The sequence below is a fragment of the Drosophila gunungcola genome, assembly GCF_025200985.1.
Source record: "Drosophila gunungcola strain Sukarami chromosome 2L unlocalized genomic scaffold, Dgunungcola_SK_2 000037F, whole genome shotgun sequence".
Lineage (NCBI taxonomy): Eukaryota > Metazoa > Arthropoda > Insecta > Diptera > Drosophilidae > Drosophila > Drosophila gunungcola.
Window position 1 is genome coordinate 507,233 of NW_026453164.1, and position 19,178 is coordinate 526,410.

Consider the following 19,178-nt stretch of genomic DNA (forward strand, 5'->3'; position numbering starts at 1 on the left):
TCAAGGACTTCAATTTTGCGGCGGCTGGGCAAACTTTGCGACAAACAGCAACAAATGCTGGTAACTGCTTGCGCTTAACACTTTCTACTCGTATTCCGGAAGCAGTTTTAATATATTTTTAATAACTCATGGCGGGATAGGTTGTCGGGGCCACCAGTAGCCAATTTAATTAGAAAGTTTAACTTTCGCCGCGTCAATGCGCCAGATGGATATTCAATTTAAATTTCTCGTTTCTAAACCAGTGATGTTTTCTACGTTGCTCATATATTTTTTCTGATTTTTTAATATACTTATTGTACGAATTACAATTCTATAAGATTAGATAGATAGATATTAGAGTTTCAAATACAATACAAAAATCGTTGTCTATTTATTTTACCAGAAAGTATGAATCTGTTCTTGGTCAGGTTTGTTTCTAAATTTCTCTGATTTCAGAGAGAGATGTTTTTCATTAGTTACAAAAGTTAGTTAGTTTTCCTAGCTTTTATGACCTTAAAGGAGTGCCCCGCTTGTGTCGAATAGAAATATTTTGATTTGGATCTAGTTCCCAGTGAGGTTCTGTGTGTGCTTTACTCGTTCGATTGCATTTCTGTGTTGTGGGTTGTGGAATTTACCCATTTTTGTTTGTTTGCCCCCAACAGAAAAGTTTGCCAAAATAACATTTATCAATGTCGTCTGCGTTCCACATTTTCCCATTCTATTAAGGCCTTTTGCAATTCCAGGATTTGTCTCTGGCAACGAATTGAAGTGCATCAAATAAGTTGTGTGCATGCGAGTTGGACATTTGTTTGCCCAAATGTATGCTAAAAGTGTCTGCGGGGGGAAATTGGGGGAAGCTCACACACATGCTGTCTAAGTATTTTATCAATAATTCAAAGTTGCTTCCAAAAACTTTCTGTGAATTTCGCAGCCGCATTTAGACAGAGATTTTCAAGGAGTGCATTCCCAGGAAATCCGAAAAATTAGCTGCACTCGAAGCCGCGATTTTCCAGCTTCCGTTTTCCCCCCTTTTCCTTGTCACTTGATTAGCGCTCGGCTTGAAAACTTTCGCCAACATTTTACATGCCTTGTTGTGCAGTTTTAGTATGCTTTTTCGCCTGTGTGTTCCAGTGTCTGTTCCGCGGCAATTTGTTCGCTGTCACTTTGCACGCGGCTGCGACATAAATTTCGCTTTTGCCGACCCAATTTTCGGAGGCGGCTTCGGCTGCTGCTTCTGCTGCTGCTGCTGCTGCACAACCGAGAGAAGCGTTGTCAAAACTTTGCAGTTGGCTTTTATTTACATGGCGAGGTTTGGGGTAACTAACCGAAAAAAAAAGAAATGAAAACAAAAATAGACCATAAATAAAAACCACAAGCAGCACTAGAAGCAGCAGCAGCAGCAGCAGCGGCGGCGGCAACACACAGAAAATAATGGAAAAAGTTAGTTTTGCATAACGCGCAGATCCAGAGCACACTTGAAAGTCGGGGCGATGCGGGTGCCTGATGGTCAGGAAAGGGTTAAAGTGGGCGGCAGGGCGTGTGTGAACTGGAAGTTGGGCAAGAACAACAGCTGCTGTGTCCTGCACTGAGAAGAAAAAGTAATTTAAGGTCTAGCCTTAGAAAACAACGAAAATTTAATATTATATATTTAATGTCTTAATTTGGCCAATGATTTTTAGTAGTTTAAAACCCTAATCTAAAATATTTAACAAAACTTTTTTCAACTGAACTGAATAATATACTAAGCTTTAACTTTAATACAAAATCTGAAGTAAATTAAATGTTTTAAAACAGTGGTTAAGAATGTTTACAAAAAGTATAATTAAACTTAGTTCGACTGAATTTTATTAAAAAGAACAAATAGCAAGTAGTGACTTTATTGTAAAGTCTTTGAACTAAATTCAAAGTTTAAAATTAAAGAAGCTCGTTTATTATTATTCTGGTCAGTTTGCCCTTTGTTTTTTTAAGGGATAATTAAAGCTTCTGGTTTGAAGCTACAAATTGTATTTTTTACTTCACGTTGTAATTTTTCCTTCAGTGTGCAAGTAAAAAGGACTAACCAATGGTATGGTTCAGAGTAAAACCACATACACACAGTTGTACTTTTGAAACTGCCAAGGTTAGAGGGAAACGGGAGAAACATAGAGGAGCTAAGGCTGGAGCTTGCATATTTACTGCAGCTCTGCAGACAAAGTTGCACTTTTACTACCAGCCAAGCAACTTCGAATGAGCTAACGATGCTCACCGAGCTTCCTATTCCTGTTCCTACTACCCCTTAACACCATAGACCAAAGTCCAAAATCGAAAGTTCCATTGAACTTGCCGCCTGCGTATTTACCAATCTCAGCCGTATTTTCGTGTGCAAATTGAAACGCGAGTAGGAATCGATGCAAAACCACCCCAGTAAATGTTGCACTTAAATGCGAAATTATTCTACTAATTGAGACACATTAGCTGCTTGAGCTGATATTGGGAAACTCGAGTAAGTTCAATGAAAGCATTTTCAATTTTGCCCAACGCAAAAAACAGAGCTTGAAATTTCGAATATTTTTGGCCCAAAAGCAAGGAGCTTACACATGGATTAGGGCTTAGGAACAATTAAAGTTACTTTAATTTTCTTTGGAAATACAAGAAGATTTGCCCTTAGGATTTTAATTCAAAAAATTTTTGTGTCAGAAACAAATTTATAAGATGTTTTCATATCTTAACCTCCTAGTTTACTCCTACTACGGCGAATTCAAGTTTATATGTGTTTTTCAATTCACAAAATCTTTAAATTCTCATGCCAATACATTAATTAATGAGCTAAGCTAATGGCCCAAAATTGCTGCAAACACGGATTTGTTTTCACTTTTTCCGCAAAGCTTTCACGCAAATTTATTTAAATCTCTTATTTGCAGGCGGCATTTCCAACTTGCTTAATTATTTCCAAAGCGAATTACACAAAAATAATTTATTTATGGGATTTTCCAGACAAAAAAGTTTTCCGGGAATTTCTAAGGAACAACTTTGCACTTTACTGTGAGCTAATTGAATTCCACATTTCACACAATAATTCTGATATTGCCGCACTTATTCACTTCACTTTATTCATTACCAGCAAACTAATTTGCATATCGCCAGTGTCCGCACTCACATAATGGCTTAAATCAGTGGATGCTAGGGAATTTGGAAACTTTCTCGGGTTACAGAATTATTTAAAAAGCTAGCTTTTGGCATAAAATATGTTTTTTTTTTTTAATTTTAGCACTTTATCGGCACTTGTAGGGAAATTCAAAGTTGTAAACTGCGAACATTTTACCTTATATTTTTGGTACGTTATGTACATTTTAATTTTATCAAAAGTAAAGTCAAGCCTCTTTAGTTAGGAATTACTTCTTGGTTATTTAAATTTATAACTTCGAAAAATACAAAATAAGAAAATCCTCGTTTTGTAGCAAAATGCTCTGAGCTAAAATATCTTTTCAAATTTTAATTTGAGTTAAATTTTAAGATTTTGCTATGGTCCTCCTTTCCAGTTAAAGATTTTATGTAAGCCGCTTTAACAAACATTTTGCTGCCTTTCAATTAGATTAAACTATAACTTTTATCTACTTGAAACTAAGTCAAACATAACAAAATCTTTTAAATCCTTTTGTATAGCGAAATCATCGGTGCTTGTTAAAGCTTGCCTGTTTTAATCTCGGTTAGATAGCAGGCTTTCATTTAATTTTTTTGGTGCCGAATTAAAAATTAAATAAATACCACTGACTGGGGCAAATGGCATGGCCTTAGTAAAAAGTTATGTCTACATTTTGCTGCCTTTCTGGCTGACTTTGAGGGCAGGAAGCGCGGCTACACGAATTGCCACTTAAAAATTCAAAAGTTTTGCGGTTGGCGCATATGGCAGCCAGTTCGCTTTGCCTCAATGCCTGGCAAAAGCATAAGCAGGCAAAACGGAAGTGGCAGAGGATCTCGCCTAGAACGCCTGGGAAAACAATAACAAAATCCCGCCCAATCCGCGGTTTTTTGTTAACCTTAAACCCGGTTCGGGGATTCACCCAGCACAGGCTGGCATCAAATCTAATTTCAATTGTTAAGGCATTTGCATGGTAAATTCCCTAAACTGGCACGCACTTGAAGCGTGATGGAAATATTTTTGCGGTGGAGCGAATTGTAGGTGATGTGCAAACATGAAAAATGAATAGGTTTAAAAAAAAGCGAGTGGAGAGCGGGTAAAATTTCACAAACAGAGAGGATTTCATACATAAATGTTATGTTTACTAAAATTGACTATTAGGCGACGGCCAACGATTTAAATGAATTTTGTTTGATAGAGCATTATGTGGTTTGGTTGTCAATAAAAAAACTCTTGCAAAATTTAAATGCTTGGAAAAAGCCAGCTGGGAAATTCTGTTTAAATCACTAATTATTTGATTTTTAAAACTCTGTTGTTTAATTTAAGTAGCATAGATAAATATAAATTGTTATCTGTAGTCTTCAAATAAATCTAATCAAATGTGGGTTCAACTATATTTTTAACTCCCCACGCAGTATATCTCAGGTTCCATCCGGCTTGAAGGACCAAATACCAAAATTTGCAATGTTTACAGCATTAAACATTACAGATGCGGACAAATTTCCGAGGCATATAAACTCGAAATGTGGAAGGCTACCAAGCATGTAATGCAGCGTCAGCTGACTAAGGAAAAACATGAAAAGTCAAGGGGAAAGTTGCAAACAAGTGGGAGCCGCAAATTGACTCGGAAACAGGGAGACAGTGCACGAAATGCACTCAATGCCGCAGAAAGTCAAAAGCTGCGACCGCAGAAATTGTCTGCTCGCCCGCGCCTCTCCTTTTTCTCATCATCTTGGCATTTTCTTGGTTTTCCTCTGGGTTTTCCTTTGGGTTTTACTCTGAATTCTACGGGTTTTCCACTTGCCTGCTGTGTGTCACTTGAGTTGCTGTATTCTACAGCAGTACGGCTACGGAAATGTATCCCGATATCGCCCGGAGAGCAGCGACAATGCCACGCACACAGCGGCACACTCACCCACACACTGGCACATACACACACACGCGACGACACGAAAACAAAAACGGAAACGAGCGCACGAAAATTCCGTAGCTTTAAGAGCCCTACTTTAAAACTGACTCCGGCCGGATTCGAACCATGACCCACCTATCCTTCGGCGATGTATATTTTTTCTGGTATTCTACTGAAACGGAATCGTCGTAATCGGAATCAGAATCGAAAGGATTGGTGCCACATCGCGGCCGAGGCAGCAATTGCCATTCTTTTTTATTTTGGCCAGGCTTAGTTTCCGGTTTTAGTAGCTGACCGCACGACTCGGAGGCAAAACGAAGACTGAAATCAGCCAGTTGGCGCACTCGTTGTTATATACGCGAAGTCCCACCGACCGCCGAGTGGTGAGTTTTCCGCAGGACGCTGCAGGACTTCAGCAGGACTTCGGGCCCAGTGCGATTGAGTTGTTGCCAGTCACAGTTAATGGTTACTTTTCGAGTGGCTGGCACGCGAATGCAACAGTTTTATGTTAGCCAGCCGGAGTTCGATTACTCGGGAATTATTAGGGACAAATCAAAGCCATAAATTGACTTGAAATGTATTTGAGTTTGGGGTGTTTTTTGACTTCGAAATCCAATTATTTTTTTACCAGATTTATCTAGATTTGATATTACCGGAAGTATTTGTTTTTAGTTTTGTATATCCAAAACTTTTTGTAATGGTTTAAAAACCCTCTAGAGAATTACATTTGCAAGAACCCTAATACTTTAATTAAAAAACATTTATTTTTCTTTGAAAACAACGTATACACAAATTAGAAAAACAGTACTATTATAATAAATGTAAGCATAAATTTAAATATATTAAGAGCATCGTTTTGAAACAAGTCAAAAAGTCTTTATGCTGCACAAATTCTAAACAAAAAAAGAAAACATTCAAATGTTAAGTTTATCCGCTTTTTTTTCTTTACCACAACATCGGGTGTTAAATAAAACGAGGGGTGATATTGCTATACAAAGATGGTATAACAGTGCTATAAATATTTATCCGTTTACTGTTTTAGCAATGTTATGTTAGCTCTCTGTTTTTCACCCCCTTTCAATGTTTCACCCTTAAACATACAGCTCGTAACAGACTTATGTTAACCGTCAACAGTATGCTTAAAAGTGTACTATGCCTGCCTTTTACATTGAGGGGCTGAAAATAACAGTAGAACACTTTAAATGTGGAAACGGTTAAAATAGTTAATGGTAACATGCTGCTAACTTAAATCTGTTAAGTCTGCAGAGCGTGGGAGCTGGTTTTACATTGATGTTATCACAACAAATGGGCTTTAAAAATGTCATGTTTTGACACATTGCTCTTAAATACTTACAAATATCTACATTATACAAAGAAACTCAGACATTTTTAGAATCACAATACATTTTTTAAAATTTATCGTTTAGGTAAACCATTCTGAAATCAAAGCCCAGTGAGTGAAGAAAATGACCCCTAAAAATGTTCAAACAATTAAACAAAAATTGACTCTTTAAAATTATACAACAATTTTTATATTTAAGGCCATGGTGCCTGAAGTACATGTCTTCCAAAACAAGATATCACGTCATTACAACATTTGCCATTTCGCAGCAGCTGAGACAGGTGATTTAAAAACACAATCAAATGTAGCCGAGTATTTCGAAAACTATTTTAAACCGCATAAATATTGAATCGAAGACATAGTACCAGTGGAAAAGGAAAAACAACTGCAGCGAGGGGGAAAAATGCTGAGAGAAGCGCATAAATAACACTAGGGGTCATGGGTGGAGTGGCAAAAAAGGGATTTTTAGAAGGAGGGGGTCTGGCACGTATAAAATACACGGGTCACCAGCGACGACGAGAAATAAATTGTATTTAGTTGTACAATTTATGGTCCCTATGCAGTGGGCGGAAAAGTAGGCGGGGAAAGGGAGGTGGTGGTGGTCACATACTTACACACATGCATAATTCAATGCAAGATGCGAAAGGGGCGTGGGAAAAAGGGGGTTGGGTTCGGTCTATCGATGGCTGCATCGCCCGGGGCGACGTTGATTTTGCCATAGCGCACTTTGGCGGCGTGTCCTTTGTTTCACTTTGTTATTTTGTTATTTTCAAATTATTTATTGGCCAACGAGCGGCGGCGGTGATGCAGCCAAAGCATCAGAAGCTTCAGAAGCTTAGAGTCTGCACGAAAAAAATTAAATGTCTTAAAAAGGGTCAAGTTTTAAGAGACATTTTTTTTACTATTTTGTACATACAAAAATACACCAAACAATTCTTAGACACTTTCACACAAACAACAAAAACTTTCAGACAATAAAACTTAAAACTTAGTTATAATAAGTGTGTCTTGAAAATAAACTATAGACAGTTTGAAAGTTAAAGTATTAATTTAATACTAAATAATATAACCCCCTTACTTTTAAGTTTCATTTCTATAATCATGCCCCATTTTTAACTCACATCCGCGATTAATTTTAAATCCTTTCAAAATATATAATCATACCCAATAGTTTAAAATTTATGAACCAATAGTTAAGTTTCTATGAACATTTGTTTGGGTGTAATTAAAAGTGACATAAAAGCTCTAATTTCAGTATTTTGTATATTTTTTTTCGGTGCATTTCCAGCTGCTTTCGCAGTTGAGTCGGGGCTAATGTGTAATTCAATAGAGTAAGTAATGTGCATCAATTTTCAGCTCAATAACGCATGGAATACAAATGCGAAACATGTGCAAATATGTGCGCGCTTTCCACACAGACAGCGACACAGCAAACATCCGCAGGAATAAATATCTAATAGCGGATAAGGGGGCGGTAGATTGAGGGGTTTTTGGGAGGGGAGGTCCTGCAAGGACGAGTGCGAGTTCGACATTGTGTGACGCGTTTCTGTTTCTGCTTCCGTCTTGCGGTTCGCTGCTATTTGTTCTTTGCTCTTCACTCCTCACTCTCAACTCCCTAGTTTCAGGCATCCGCTTTTGTCTGCGTTTATTTGTTTTACGGTATTGTCTTTGCCCCTTTAGACGAAAAATTGCAATGGTTTTTGGCAATTGTTTTTCTTTTTAAATGTGTGCAACCAGCGATCGTGCGCGAACTTCGCCCTGAGTAATGTGAGACCTTCAATTGTGCGGAAAATTGAATTCGGCGGCAAATGCCTGAATTTATGTGCACGAATAGTATGTAGTGGTGGGAGGGATTCCGTCATTTGCATAACTGCGTTTTATTTGTCCACCAAACACCAAACAGCAAAAGCCAAGAGACACACAACTGCTGGCCACTTGGCGCACAAACAAACAAACAAACAAACAAACAGGGGAAAACAGGCAAAGCAGAGGCTTCCGGATGCCAAGATGCCAGCTTGCAGTCAACTGCATTGTGGAAAGGCAAATAAACAAACAAACAAAGCTACGGCTAACTGCAGACAGGACCTCACAGGACACGCAACTAACTGGACAGTCACTGCGCACTCAGTCTTGAAAGGAGGTGGTGAAATCGAGGGAAGCTCTGACCTATAAGCTTAACTTTCTTCTTTCTTTTGAGAGCCCTGCCTGGACAGGCTCGTCTTTTCGTGTTAACCGGTTTTTGCGGTTTCACCTTCTTCAAAGGAGTAGGCCGTTATTCTTGTTTAACACGAAAACTCGCGTTTGTTGCCAGTTATTAACTTCAATTTAACGCAATAACTACCAAAATATTGAACGCAAATGATGGTGCTGAATCCGAATCCAACAATTTTAAAAATCACATAATAATATTTTTGTAATAATTATAATAAATTCAATTTAATAAAAATAAGTGCATATTTTTCTGTATTAGTTATTATAATAACAGCTTTTACTGAACATTTTGACGACCAAGGTAGTGTTCTCACTACTTTTAAAAAGTTGTTTTAACTACATGTTGAGGTGACTTGAATCCACACAAAAACATATAGTGTGTATAAAGTCTCTTGCCAAGACGTGTAAATTGCGATTGCCACAATAAATCCAGCGGGATTCGTTGCCCTCGCTGCTTTCTTCGCAAGCTGTTAATTAAAAATGTTGCCAGCAATTTCCCATACAAGTTAGAGCCCTGCATACAGGGATTGCCCAGATAGCAGGGATAATTTATACCGGCTAATAGAGGTCGTCCCCGGGAAACGGAAACGGCCACAAGAATTTCAATTTGCTCAAGAAATTGTGGCCGCAAACGGAGTGCCGAAGTGCAGTGAAGCCCATGAAGTCCATACGTGTGTCTATCCGATCCGCCCGTCCGTCCGTCCGTCCGTCGGGATTGCCTGACAGAGAGCCAAAGAGTCGAACGATTGCCCTATGGACTTGGCAGCTTATCCGACTTCGTTCTGGCCACAATTTACACCACGGCTGCAGCTCATAAATTTTCCCAAGTGGAAAATTGCTCAATTTATAACTGTGGCGAGGTGTTGATTGCACTTCGTTGGGCGCCAATTTCTGTTAACGCTGTATCACACACTTGAAATTTGCCACCTGATTGGATTTTCCCCCCTTTTAAAATCCGGTGAACTCTCTCGCCCACTTATTAATTTGTTTATGCGACTCTAATCACTCACACCCAATGCCAAAAACCGCAGATCAACTGTGGCCGCAACTTAAGATTCAGTTCATGAACGTGTGTGTGTGTGTCTCTGTCTCCCCCTTTTTTGCCCTCAGTCAACAACAAATGTTCGAAAAATTTGTTAACATCAAAAAGTACATTAAAGGCTCAAGGAATGCGCTTTCGTGCGGAAATTGCTTACGTGCGTGGCATTAACAAATGACATCCCGCCGTCCGTATAAGACTCGTCCCTCGTCCTTTGTCCTTCGTCCTTGGGGGTGCGTCCTTCCCCCGTTTTGGGAGGCTGTGGAACTTGTCGCTTTGTAGCCCAGCTCTCAACCATTGGCCATCGGTGGTGGATTTGAGCCGCCAGAACGCTACTGCGCATGCTGCTAAATACTTGTGGCCTCAACAAGTGTGTTGGATTTTTCACTCAGCCCGCGAAATTCAGCGGATCTGTGTAGACTTTTGTTTTGCGGTGTTTGGCCTCCTACTCCTCCTCCGCCTCCCTTTTCCAGTTGTCAACTACTCGAACGGCTCACGTAGCCCGGCAGTCGAAGCTGAAGCCACTTCACTACAAAATAATTAAAAATTGAACAAACAGAACTGCGGAGCAGACAAACAAACGGCTAGCAAATGACACTCGCCACGAAATGGAATGGAATGCAATGCGATCTGCCCGGGAAGCGGCCCTCCAGATACAAATGCACTGCGCGAAATGGGATAAATAATAAGGTTTATCATATTGTTGCATTTTTCATGAATTTTTAGAAAAAATGCCTAAAATTTAAACTCAGCACCTACAAAAGTTGAAAAGAAAAGAATACATATTTTATTTTTAAATGCAGATTAATGGTAAATAATTTAAAAGAATACCTTAGTTTTGTAGCACCCAAAGATTTTCAGTGCATAGCACTCTATATTGTCAGTTGACATCTTCTTGTTGTTTTATTTTTTTTTTTCTGGGATTGTCGCTGCTGTTGTCACTGTTGCTCATTTTACACAAACCAACAAAGGCCAAAGGCTACCCAACACGAACACGACAATCTCCCCAGCAGGAGCTCCTTGGAGCTTGGTCCATTCTCCCTCCTGCTGTTGCTGTTGCTGTTGCTCCGGTTTCTCGCTCATCTCGCCTGCAGCTGCTTAAATAATTTTCGCGATGGGGAGCGAGGTTCGTCAGTTGCCGGATATAAAATGTCAATAAGCTCCAATAACGCAATTGACAAGCTGAGACAGCCTCCGTCGCCAGAAGCTGAACTCCGGCAACAATAAACGGAAATGGTGCTCAAGGACGAGGAGCAAGGGTTAATGCAGTTGGCCAACGAGGCGTGCACTAACTTCCAGCGTCGACATCTCGTGTTGCGCCCGCAGGACCAGAAAAGAACCCCCGCCAAGTAATTTCAAGCTTAAAGAAGCTCCAAATTGATTACGGTTCATATTGATGGGCGTAGCTGTCATTGAAAGCAACTCTTCGTGGACTAAACTGAAATGTTCTGCAGCAGCAGCACTTAATCCAAACTGTTTAGTTAAGCAAAAGTCAAGGTTAAGTAAATTACATTGACAATTCATATATTAATAAAGACGATGAAATCTAATCATAATTAAAACAGTTTATTAACAACGCGCCTCCTGTTGTTCCACCTTCGTGTTATTTGTGATTGATGAGGACTTGGAACCAGATCCTTGCGGCATTTCTCGCATTTCTTCTGAAGACCGACCGATGACAATTCGACGGCTTGATTTCGGAGTTCGCTCTAATGACTTGTCCAAGGATCTTCGTGGCGTAGTCCTCAGACTAGACACTGGGGTGCCAGCCACAATGGGCTTTTTGTTGTTCCACACGCAAAGAACGAACCGTATCTCTTTGTTGAAAGCGGCCTTAAAAGTGAGCTATGAATATAACAATACCAAATCATTTTAGGTGTTTGTTATTTGTTTTTTAAGACTTGTAATGAAAGAGAACGCTTACCTTCTCTTCCAATGCCACTTGCTGGACGTAGACCAGAAACTCTGTGATGCCGATGAGAAAGGCGATCAGGATGCCCATGTAGAGCGTGTAGAATATGCCACGCAGTTCCTCGAAGGTCATGTCGGGAGTGGCGTCCGGATCGGGCTCCTCAAAACAACTGGCATTGGGGTTCTTCCACCACTTTTGCTTCAGGTCGTAAAGGGCACCTCGTTCACTTAACCGCAGGATGGCCACACTCAAATTGGACCTGTATTCCGCACCAAATGGCACAGCAATCGCATAGTGCTTTTCCCCAAACTTTTCGCCGACGGATCGAAGGTCGCAGTTTTGCTCGCGATGATATTCCAATGTGGTGGTCTCCATGAGAAACATATAGCCCCCCTCATTCTTTTTCACGCGATCGACACCCTCGACATTGTCCTTTGTGTATGCAGATGGATCATCGTTGTTCATGAGATTAAAAGCCAGTCGATAGACAGTCTCGTTGGAATCAGCCAGAAGATTATACGTACTGCCGCCATAGATAGTGCCGAACTTAACCTTTTTCTGGCCACTCAGATCCTTTAAGTTGGCAATGCTGCCCTCCATTTTGGAACTGGTCAAAAAGGCAGCTAAATTGGCTGTATAAGAGTTGGCGATAATGATGGCAAAAATCCACCAGGTGGCCTCAAACATGCGCACCTGAAAATAAAGTTGGTTATATAAAATATAGGTAATGGTTTTCATTTCTCTTCTCTCACCTGTGGACTCCTTGGTAGGATATCACATCCAGCTGTCATAATGGAGGCTACCGTCAGCCAGCCAGTGTTGTGGATGTGCCACTGATTTTCCAGCACTTCGGGATCGCGATCACACGGATGTGGATTCTCCCAGTCCATTTTGGAGATCCTCGCTACTATTGTCTTCAGAAAAGTGACCACAAACACCGATATCAAAATCCAGATCCAGACTTCTCCCCCGAAGGGTGCCAGATATGCATCGAGTTTCTTCTCCACGTGCGGACTTTTGTAGGCTAGGATACTAACTCCCAATTGCATGAAGGGCACGGTAAAGTCCACTGCTGTTCTGCGAGCTTGGGTGATGGTCAAGTCACAAATTCCCATGTGAGCATCCTGAAAAAACAATGAAATAATTATGAAAGATTTATGTACCATCTTCTATTTATTTGGATATAAAGGGACCAATGCGAATTCTTTAGAATCAGAGTACTCCATTGTTAAATTTAAATGAGAGCACTCTAAAGTTTTAAATAGTTTAATTATTATCTATTTGGCACAAGAGAGACCAAACGCGAATTCTTAAGCACCAAAGAACTTAACAAGGTCTGAATTCGTTTGTACTCACATTGTTAACGATTTCGCCAATAATTCCGTTCCACTGCTTCGTGTCCTTGTCCTGCTTTCCATACTGCTGATCGGCAACTGGAACAAAGACATACTCGAAACCAACTTCCTGGGAAATAGCGTCTATAAGGTCGACGGCATATCCTATATACAAAGCGTTGCCTGTTAGATTTAGTTCAACCGCAGTCTCGTTCTTTAAGAAATACGGCGGTCCTATTCTGGTGGCCACGCGATAGATTATCTTTTTCTGCACCTTGGCGTCTACATTGAGCTGTGTTATCTGACCCCTTGGATCCCAGATGGCTATGCCAATGCCGTCCAATGGGTCGTACACCTCGATGTTGAACGTTATACGCTGTCCATCCTTGTCGAACTGCAGGCTACTTGTCCGGAAGTTCGTGCTGTTCACGCCGGAAGTCTGTAACACACCTCAGGGAGATTAACGGCTGTTTTCTTTGGGGGGATACACTTCTTACCGCTTTCATGAGGCGTGTTAGATAGCGACCCATGGCCCAGGTGCGACCTCCGGATGCAGCAAAATCGCAGGTTATCCTCGGCACTGCCATCCTGTCCGGGTAAAAGAAGCTGGCATTCCGCCAGGATTGCGCAAAAAGCTGCAGTGCATCATGTATCAGGTCGTGGAGGAGAGTGCGTGGCGATTCATTGCTTTCGTAGACGATATTTTCCTTTTGAATGACGTATCCATAGGGCTGGGAGTACTATGTACAGATAATTGGGATTATAAAAGAATAACTTTTTACACAAAACCGCTGGTTTACTTACTGCTGGTGGTTCAGGGTTGAGCAACAGACGAGCAGCGGTAATATTCACAGCAAAAGTTTCATTATCCGCTGAGAGTTCCTCCAAATGATCGGTGTAGGTTTCCAAGTTCGTCAAAAATATGTGCTGTTTGTTAAGTAAAACTTAGTATTGAAGAAAAACGACGCAATAATAGCTCACATTAAACTGTCCAGTCAGTCCAAATTCCGAGGAGGAGTTCAATAGCTCCACCAACATGCCAGGAGCACAGTCCAAAACCACTCGTCGTTCACCTTTGATGCTTTTCCACATGACCCTGTAGTCATCGTCCTTTTGGAACTTTCTTACCCGCACTACATCGTTGTGGACCTCTCTTAACTGCAAAAGGTCCTGCAAACGAGCCGCAGCCTTGGCTGTAAAAGTTAAGATATTTATCAGTATTTTTAGAAATAAATATATTTTATAATATGCAACAACGCTTGCGGTCATATCATTATAGTGCAACAATGGAGTTATCTATTAATCTATTAATTTTCCTCACCATCATCCGCATCATAGACAATAGTAAACTTGCGCCACCCAAAATTCTGCACAATATCCGCATAGGCTTTGGATAATATAACCTGGGATGGGTAGAGATTTAGGGTTAATTGATGGTTGGGCTTCTCCTCCTGATGTTCCTCGTCAGAGACATCGAATTCTATATGCGGTATACCGGTATTATTGCACACCAAGGCTACAATGTCTGAAAAGAGAGCGAAAAACTAATGTAATACATATACTATACCCAAAGAAATGTCATCACTCATCCGCTCTGTTGACAAACAGATGCGGTAATTTGTTGGGAAAGTTCTCCGTCATTTTCTTCTGGTCTAAAATTCGTTGTCAAGCTTTTTGCTTGTTCTATTTTGCTTTCGTCTTCTACACAAGATTTCTCGAACACTCGTCTTACCGCTTGCCGCCTTTGAACTTGGTCCGAAAATAGCCGCGACACCATTATCTATGAGATCGCAGGCTGAAAGCGAAAATTCATTCAGAGTTTTACGGTAAGAGTGGGAAAACGATGGACTCACCCTGCTCCTGCAACATAACACTACCATCTTCGGGTTTTAAACGCTTTATAAGGGGATTAAAACGAAGGGTTTGCTCTGATTCTGGTCCATTAATAGCGTTGACCACTTCCATGAACTCCTTTTCCAGTTCCAGCTCATCGTCGTAGAAAAAGGCACCTGCGGATTGGAAAAAAAAGAGGACATGAGGTTGTCGCCTCTCTCAGTGGCTAACCACATCTCACCGATGTTTATTTGTTGCCCTCGGCTGTGGCACACGAAAAATGCACTGCAAATGCAGCTGAGCCAAATCACGCGATGCCACATGCCTGCTGCTCTGGAAATTCCACTGAACATTTTTGGCCAGATGGCTGAGCTATTTCCGAAATATTTCGTTTTTCATGCGAACACACACCGGCTGGCGATTCCACGGCAACTGACGAAGCTTTTCTGGCCATTGAAGATCGAATACGACGAATGGAGAACGGAGATCAGCTGGTTGGAAAAGCTCAGTCAGCTGATTTTGCTTCGTATCACAAAAAACTATGTGATTAAAATAAAAAGTAAATTGTTATTACATATTCTTCTTATTGGTTAAGAGAACTTGTAAAATAAAAAAAATAAGAACAACACAAATTTGTAAACTATAACTTTACAATTAAAAAGTTTATATATATATATTTCATTTTGCTACATATTTGTATATCAATAATTATAAAAAAGCATTTATTGATATTTAAGTTAATAGTAACATAGAAAAGTTCCTGATAATTTGACATGTAGCAGTCATTTTTTTGCTGGACTTAGAAGAAGAATATAACGATAATCAATACCATTATCTGAGGCATCTGTCAAAGGAACAGTGATTAGCTCCCCGAGGAGCACAACCCATCAAACTTGGACACGGTTCAATCAGCCGCAGAGTCTGTCACCCACGAGCAAAGCTTCTGGTTCCAGGTGCTTCATTGAAAAGCGATGAGGTGTCACTTTTTCATGGCAACAACGACAAAGGGGACAAAAAAGGCGCCTTCCAGTCATCATAGGTTCCTGGATTTGCATAAAAGGTAGCATTCAGCATTCAGCCAAGCATACTTTTTAATGGCTGTGGAGTACAACATGGAAGCAACAATATTGCCGCTGGTGTCACTTTAACCTTTGCCACTGTGTTTGCTCAAAGGATTTTGTGAATGCCGAACACGTTTCGTGTTTTAGCCTGGCCACCTTTTGTCGAAATTTGAATAATTCCCACCCAATTCCGGAAGGAGGTTAAAACCCCGCCCCGCCTAACCGTTAATATTCATTTGAAGTTAGGCAAAATCCAAATATTCAATATGCCTCCAGTCAAGCTCCGCCTGATGATGATAAATGTTCACCATAGCCATAGCAACTATTCCGAATTGAATACCCCACACTGCATACCCATTAGCGTGGAATTTCCCGAGCTATTTTCTTCTTTTTTTTCGATTAAAACTTCGCCGGGTATTCGCTGCCGTAATCAAGCCAAAGCCAAGAAGTGAGCACAACAAAACGAAAAAAAATAAATAAAATGAGCCAGGGCCAAGCACTTGCAAAACATTTTCTATTACACGAAATATTTATGGTTATCATGCGGAGGCAACAGCGGCCAAAAAGGGGGCCACCTATGGAATGGAATGGAATGGAATGCCCTGCAGCTGGCCAAAGGAACCAAAGAGCCACCAGAACAACTAGACCAACAGAAACCCACACCAAATCCCTACTTCAGGCAGGTCCCCAGCAAAGCTCACCGAACAGAAAACACACAGCGACACACACAGCAACACACAGCACAACAAATCCAAATCCTGGCCACAACAGCAGAAGAATCTGCAAAACTTTTGCAAGGTAATAGAACTCACTGCTAGGCTATGGCTATGGCTATGGGGTAAAAACTGAGAGGGATGATGATGCTACACGGCTAGTACAAAAAAGTTTTAATACTTGCCATAATGTTGCCGAAAGGATTATCCGAAAGAATGACTTTTAATGGAGACAGGAAGTAAGCGCATAACAGACAGAAGTATTAACTGTTTCCTTCCGCTTGCCGGTTAGTTCCTCCCTCCGAAGGCGAACCTCTGCACACATATTTACAAAACTGTCAGTTCCTAAGCGCTCCTTGCTAGCAATCCTTTAGTGCGTCTCCTTATGTGTGTTTGTTTGGCTGGGTTGGGTTTTGTGGCATGTAAGCTGTGCGGAAATATTGCAGCATTCTCATAACGGACGACAAGGAGTCTGAGTTTCAGTCGGCGTCTAAGGCTGAAAGGCTTACGACAATTTATTCTACATTCCATGGGTATTACGATTTCCTCCAAGAGTTTGACATTATCTCAAGAATTTTAAAACTCCAAAAAGGTGTTTCAATTAACCTTAGAACTTTTTAAAGCAACGTTTCTTTTTTGGACCTTTTATTTAATTGGACCACTTAATTTTTAATTTAATTAAATTAGCAGGAAATTTTCGTAGCAACAAGTTCCTTCTGCATTCTACGGGTATTTTTTGTATTATCTTAAGAAAGATTTTAAAAAACGTTCCTGTTTTTGGCGACATTGACAAATTACTTTATTATTAAACTACATAAATAATGTTTACACAAAAGCGAATTGTTGTACCAAAAAGTTCATCAAACATTCTTTGCAATAGCATTTAGCAAATATTTGTAAGGCTTAAACCAACAGAATGTGTTTACGTGTACTTCTGTGTAAAGAAAAAACAACTAATAATAAAAAACAAAAACATATATATATTTGAATTAAATTTAAAGTTAATAATTGTTCTAAAACAACTATTCTGCTTTGTGCAAGTTTTACAAAACGAAATAAGAAGACAACTTATTAAACCTCGAAATTTGTACACAAAAAGTAAAATACATTTTCAAAACTCAACAGAATGTGTTTACATGTACTTTTGTGTAAAAAATCAAAAAATTTCATACTTTCTATAAAATTATATTTAATTTAAATTTTGTCAAAAAAATAAGTATTGCCATAACCATTTTGTATCAAAAGTGTTGTTTGCAAGAGTATACTAAACCCCAATTTCGCCTGGCATTTATTTTCCTACCAACTGTCGACTGTCGAGTGTTTTGAGTACATTTCTTAGCCGGGATTTGTGATTGGCGGTTGCCTTGGTCAATGATTGGCACTCGGTGCCCTAAGACTCAAGCTAGAGCTACTTTAACCGCTGCTTTAACCTTTACTGCGTGAGTTTTCCAATATACTTGTACTTTATTCTCATTTTGCATTTTAATGAGCGTTCGTTCCTGAAATATGAGACGCCAACGTGGGCGAGAAAAAGAAGGGGCGGCTGTGATGACAACAGCGGGCGCCATAATTTTGCATCCTTCTTCGCTTTGCTTGTTTTTTCTCCGCCGCACTCCTTTCCTTGGCCGCATTTTTCTTCGAAAGTGTCCTAAGTCGGCTTCATCGTCGTGTCCTGGCTGCAGGATATTGCTTTAATTGAAATTTATGCTAAATAGATTGACACTAATGAGCAATGGCTCCTGCTCCGGCTGCTTTTTCAGCTGCCGGCCGGCCAGGTAATTCCCGGCAAGACTATCTGCATAATTAAATTGCTTCTCGACAGCGCCTTCTTCTTCGCCCGTCTAATGTCAACCGAATTATTATTATTATTTTTAGCATTTTTATATGAGCCGATCTCCCACCATTTGCATAGCAGATCCAAAGCCAAGTGCCACCAGCTGACAAATGGCTCAAGTTGTGGCTCTTCCGCTGCTGCTGAGTGCTCCACTTCCGTTCCGGATGCGACTTCTGCGACATATGTAGCTGAGAGCCAAAAGTCCCCACCTAGATTCATTGCACAATTGACGCCCCACAGGCGGAGAAAAATAAGGCCTCTACTTCGACACTCGAGCCGAGATTATAATTAGACTTTAAAAACATGTTATTTAATAGTTCAGTTAGTGTAATATTTAAATTTAAAAAAATCGACACTAGAAAAGACATTATGATAAAACTTTAAGAAACATATTATTGAATAGATCAAGTTAAATATTAGAATTTAAAAAGAAACTGTCGTTGGTTATAAATTTCCGCGAATTCTTCAGCTCAAAATTTGGTTCTTGTTGGTTTTCGGTGCAGATTTTCCTTACATTTATTTTAATTTAAAATCAAATTGAGCCCAGCTCTTCGTTATGTAAATATAATTATTTTTCTGTTATTGGTTGCAAAATTTCAAAACGCGAATTCTTTAGCTTTCAAAATTTAAGGAAATGGCTTTAAAGATGTATTTTCCAAAACTCTAATATAATATTACATATAACACAATAAATCTTATATCCTGAAATTTTGTAGTGTGAATAACATAATAATTATTTAATATTCTTTCAAAGTCTAGATTATATTATATATATTGTATATACACTTTTTTCCGTGGATTTCGCTGTGGATTTCCCCGTCACATTTATCGCTTTGCTTTGGTGACGGAAATGAGTTTTTGTCGTTAAGTTTTATGGCAATAAACGTCGCTTG

The 19,178-nt window shown here is 39.9% G+C and overlaps 2 protein-coding genes across 2 annotated transcripts in view; both read right to left on the minus strand.

Moving 5' to 3' along the window:
* Positions 1-5,323, minus strand: part of LOC128253470 (protein O-mannosyl-transferase TMTC2) — a 41,519-nt gene extending 36,196 nt beyond the window's left edge. Inside the window, exon 1 of the mRNA XM_052981878.1 lies at positions 4,902-5,323. The gene's annotated coding sequence lies outside the window, so the exon portion shown is untranslated. The remainder of the gene's footprint in view (positions 1-4,901) is intronic.
* Positions 5,324-11,110: 5,787 nt separating this feature from the next.
* On the minus strand, positions 11,111-15,098 carry LOC128253469 (glutamate receptor ionotropic, kainate 3). Its single transcript, XM_052981876.1, has 11 exons — positions 14,919-15,098; positions 14,698-14,853; positions 14,577-14,639; positions 14,166-14,369; positions 13,826-14,037; positions 13,649-13,771; positions 13,342-13,584; positions 12,867-13,283; positions 12,263-12,634; positions 11,523-12,203; positions 11,111-11,443 (listed from the first exon to the last, which is right to left on the minus strand). Exons 1-11 carry the CDS (start codon positions 15,028-15,030, stop codon positions 11,168-11,170), a joined length of 2,859 nt encoding a protein of 952 aa, XP_052837836.1. The 5' UTR covers positions 15,031-15,098; the 3' UTR covers positions 11,111-11,167.
* Between the last annotated feature and the right edge of the window lie 4,080 nt (positions 15,099-19,178).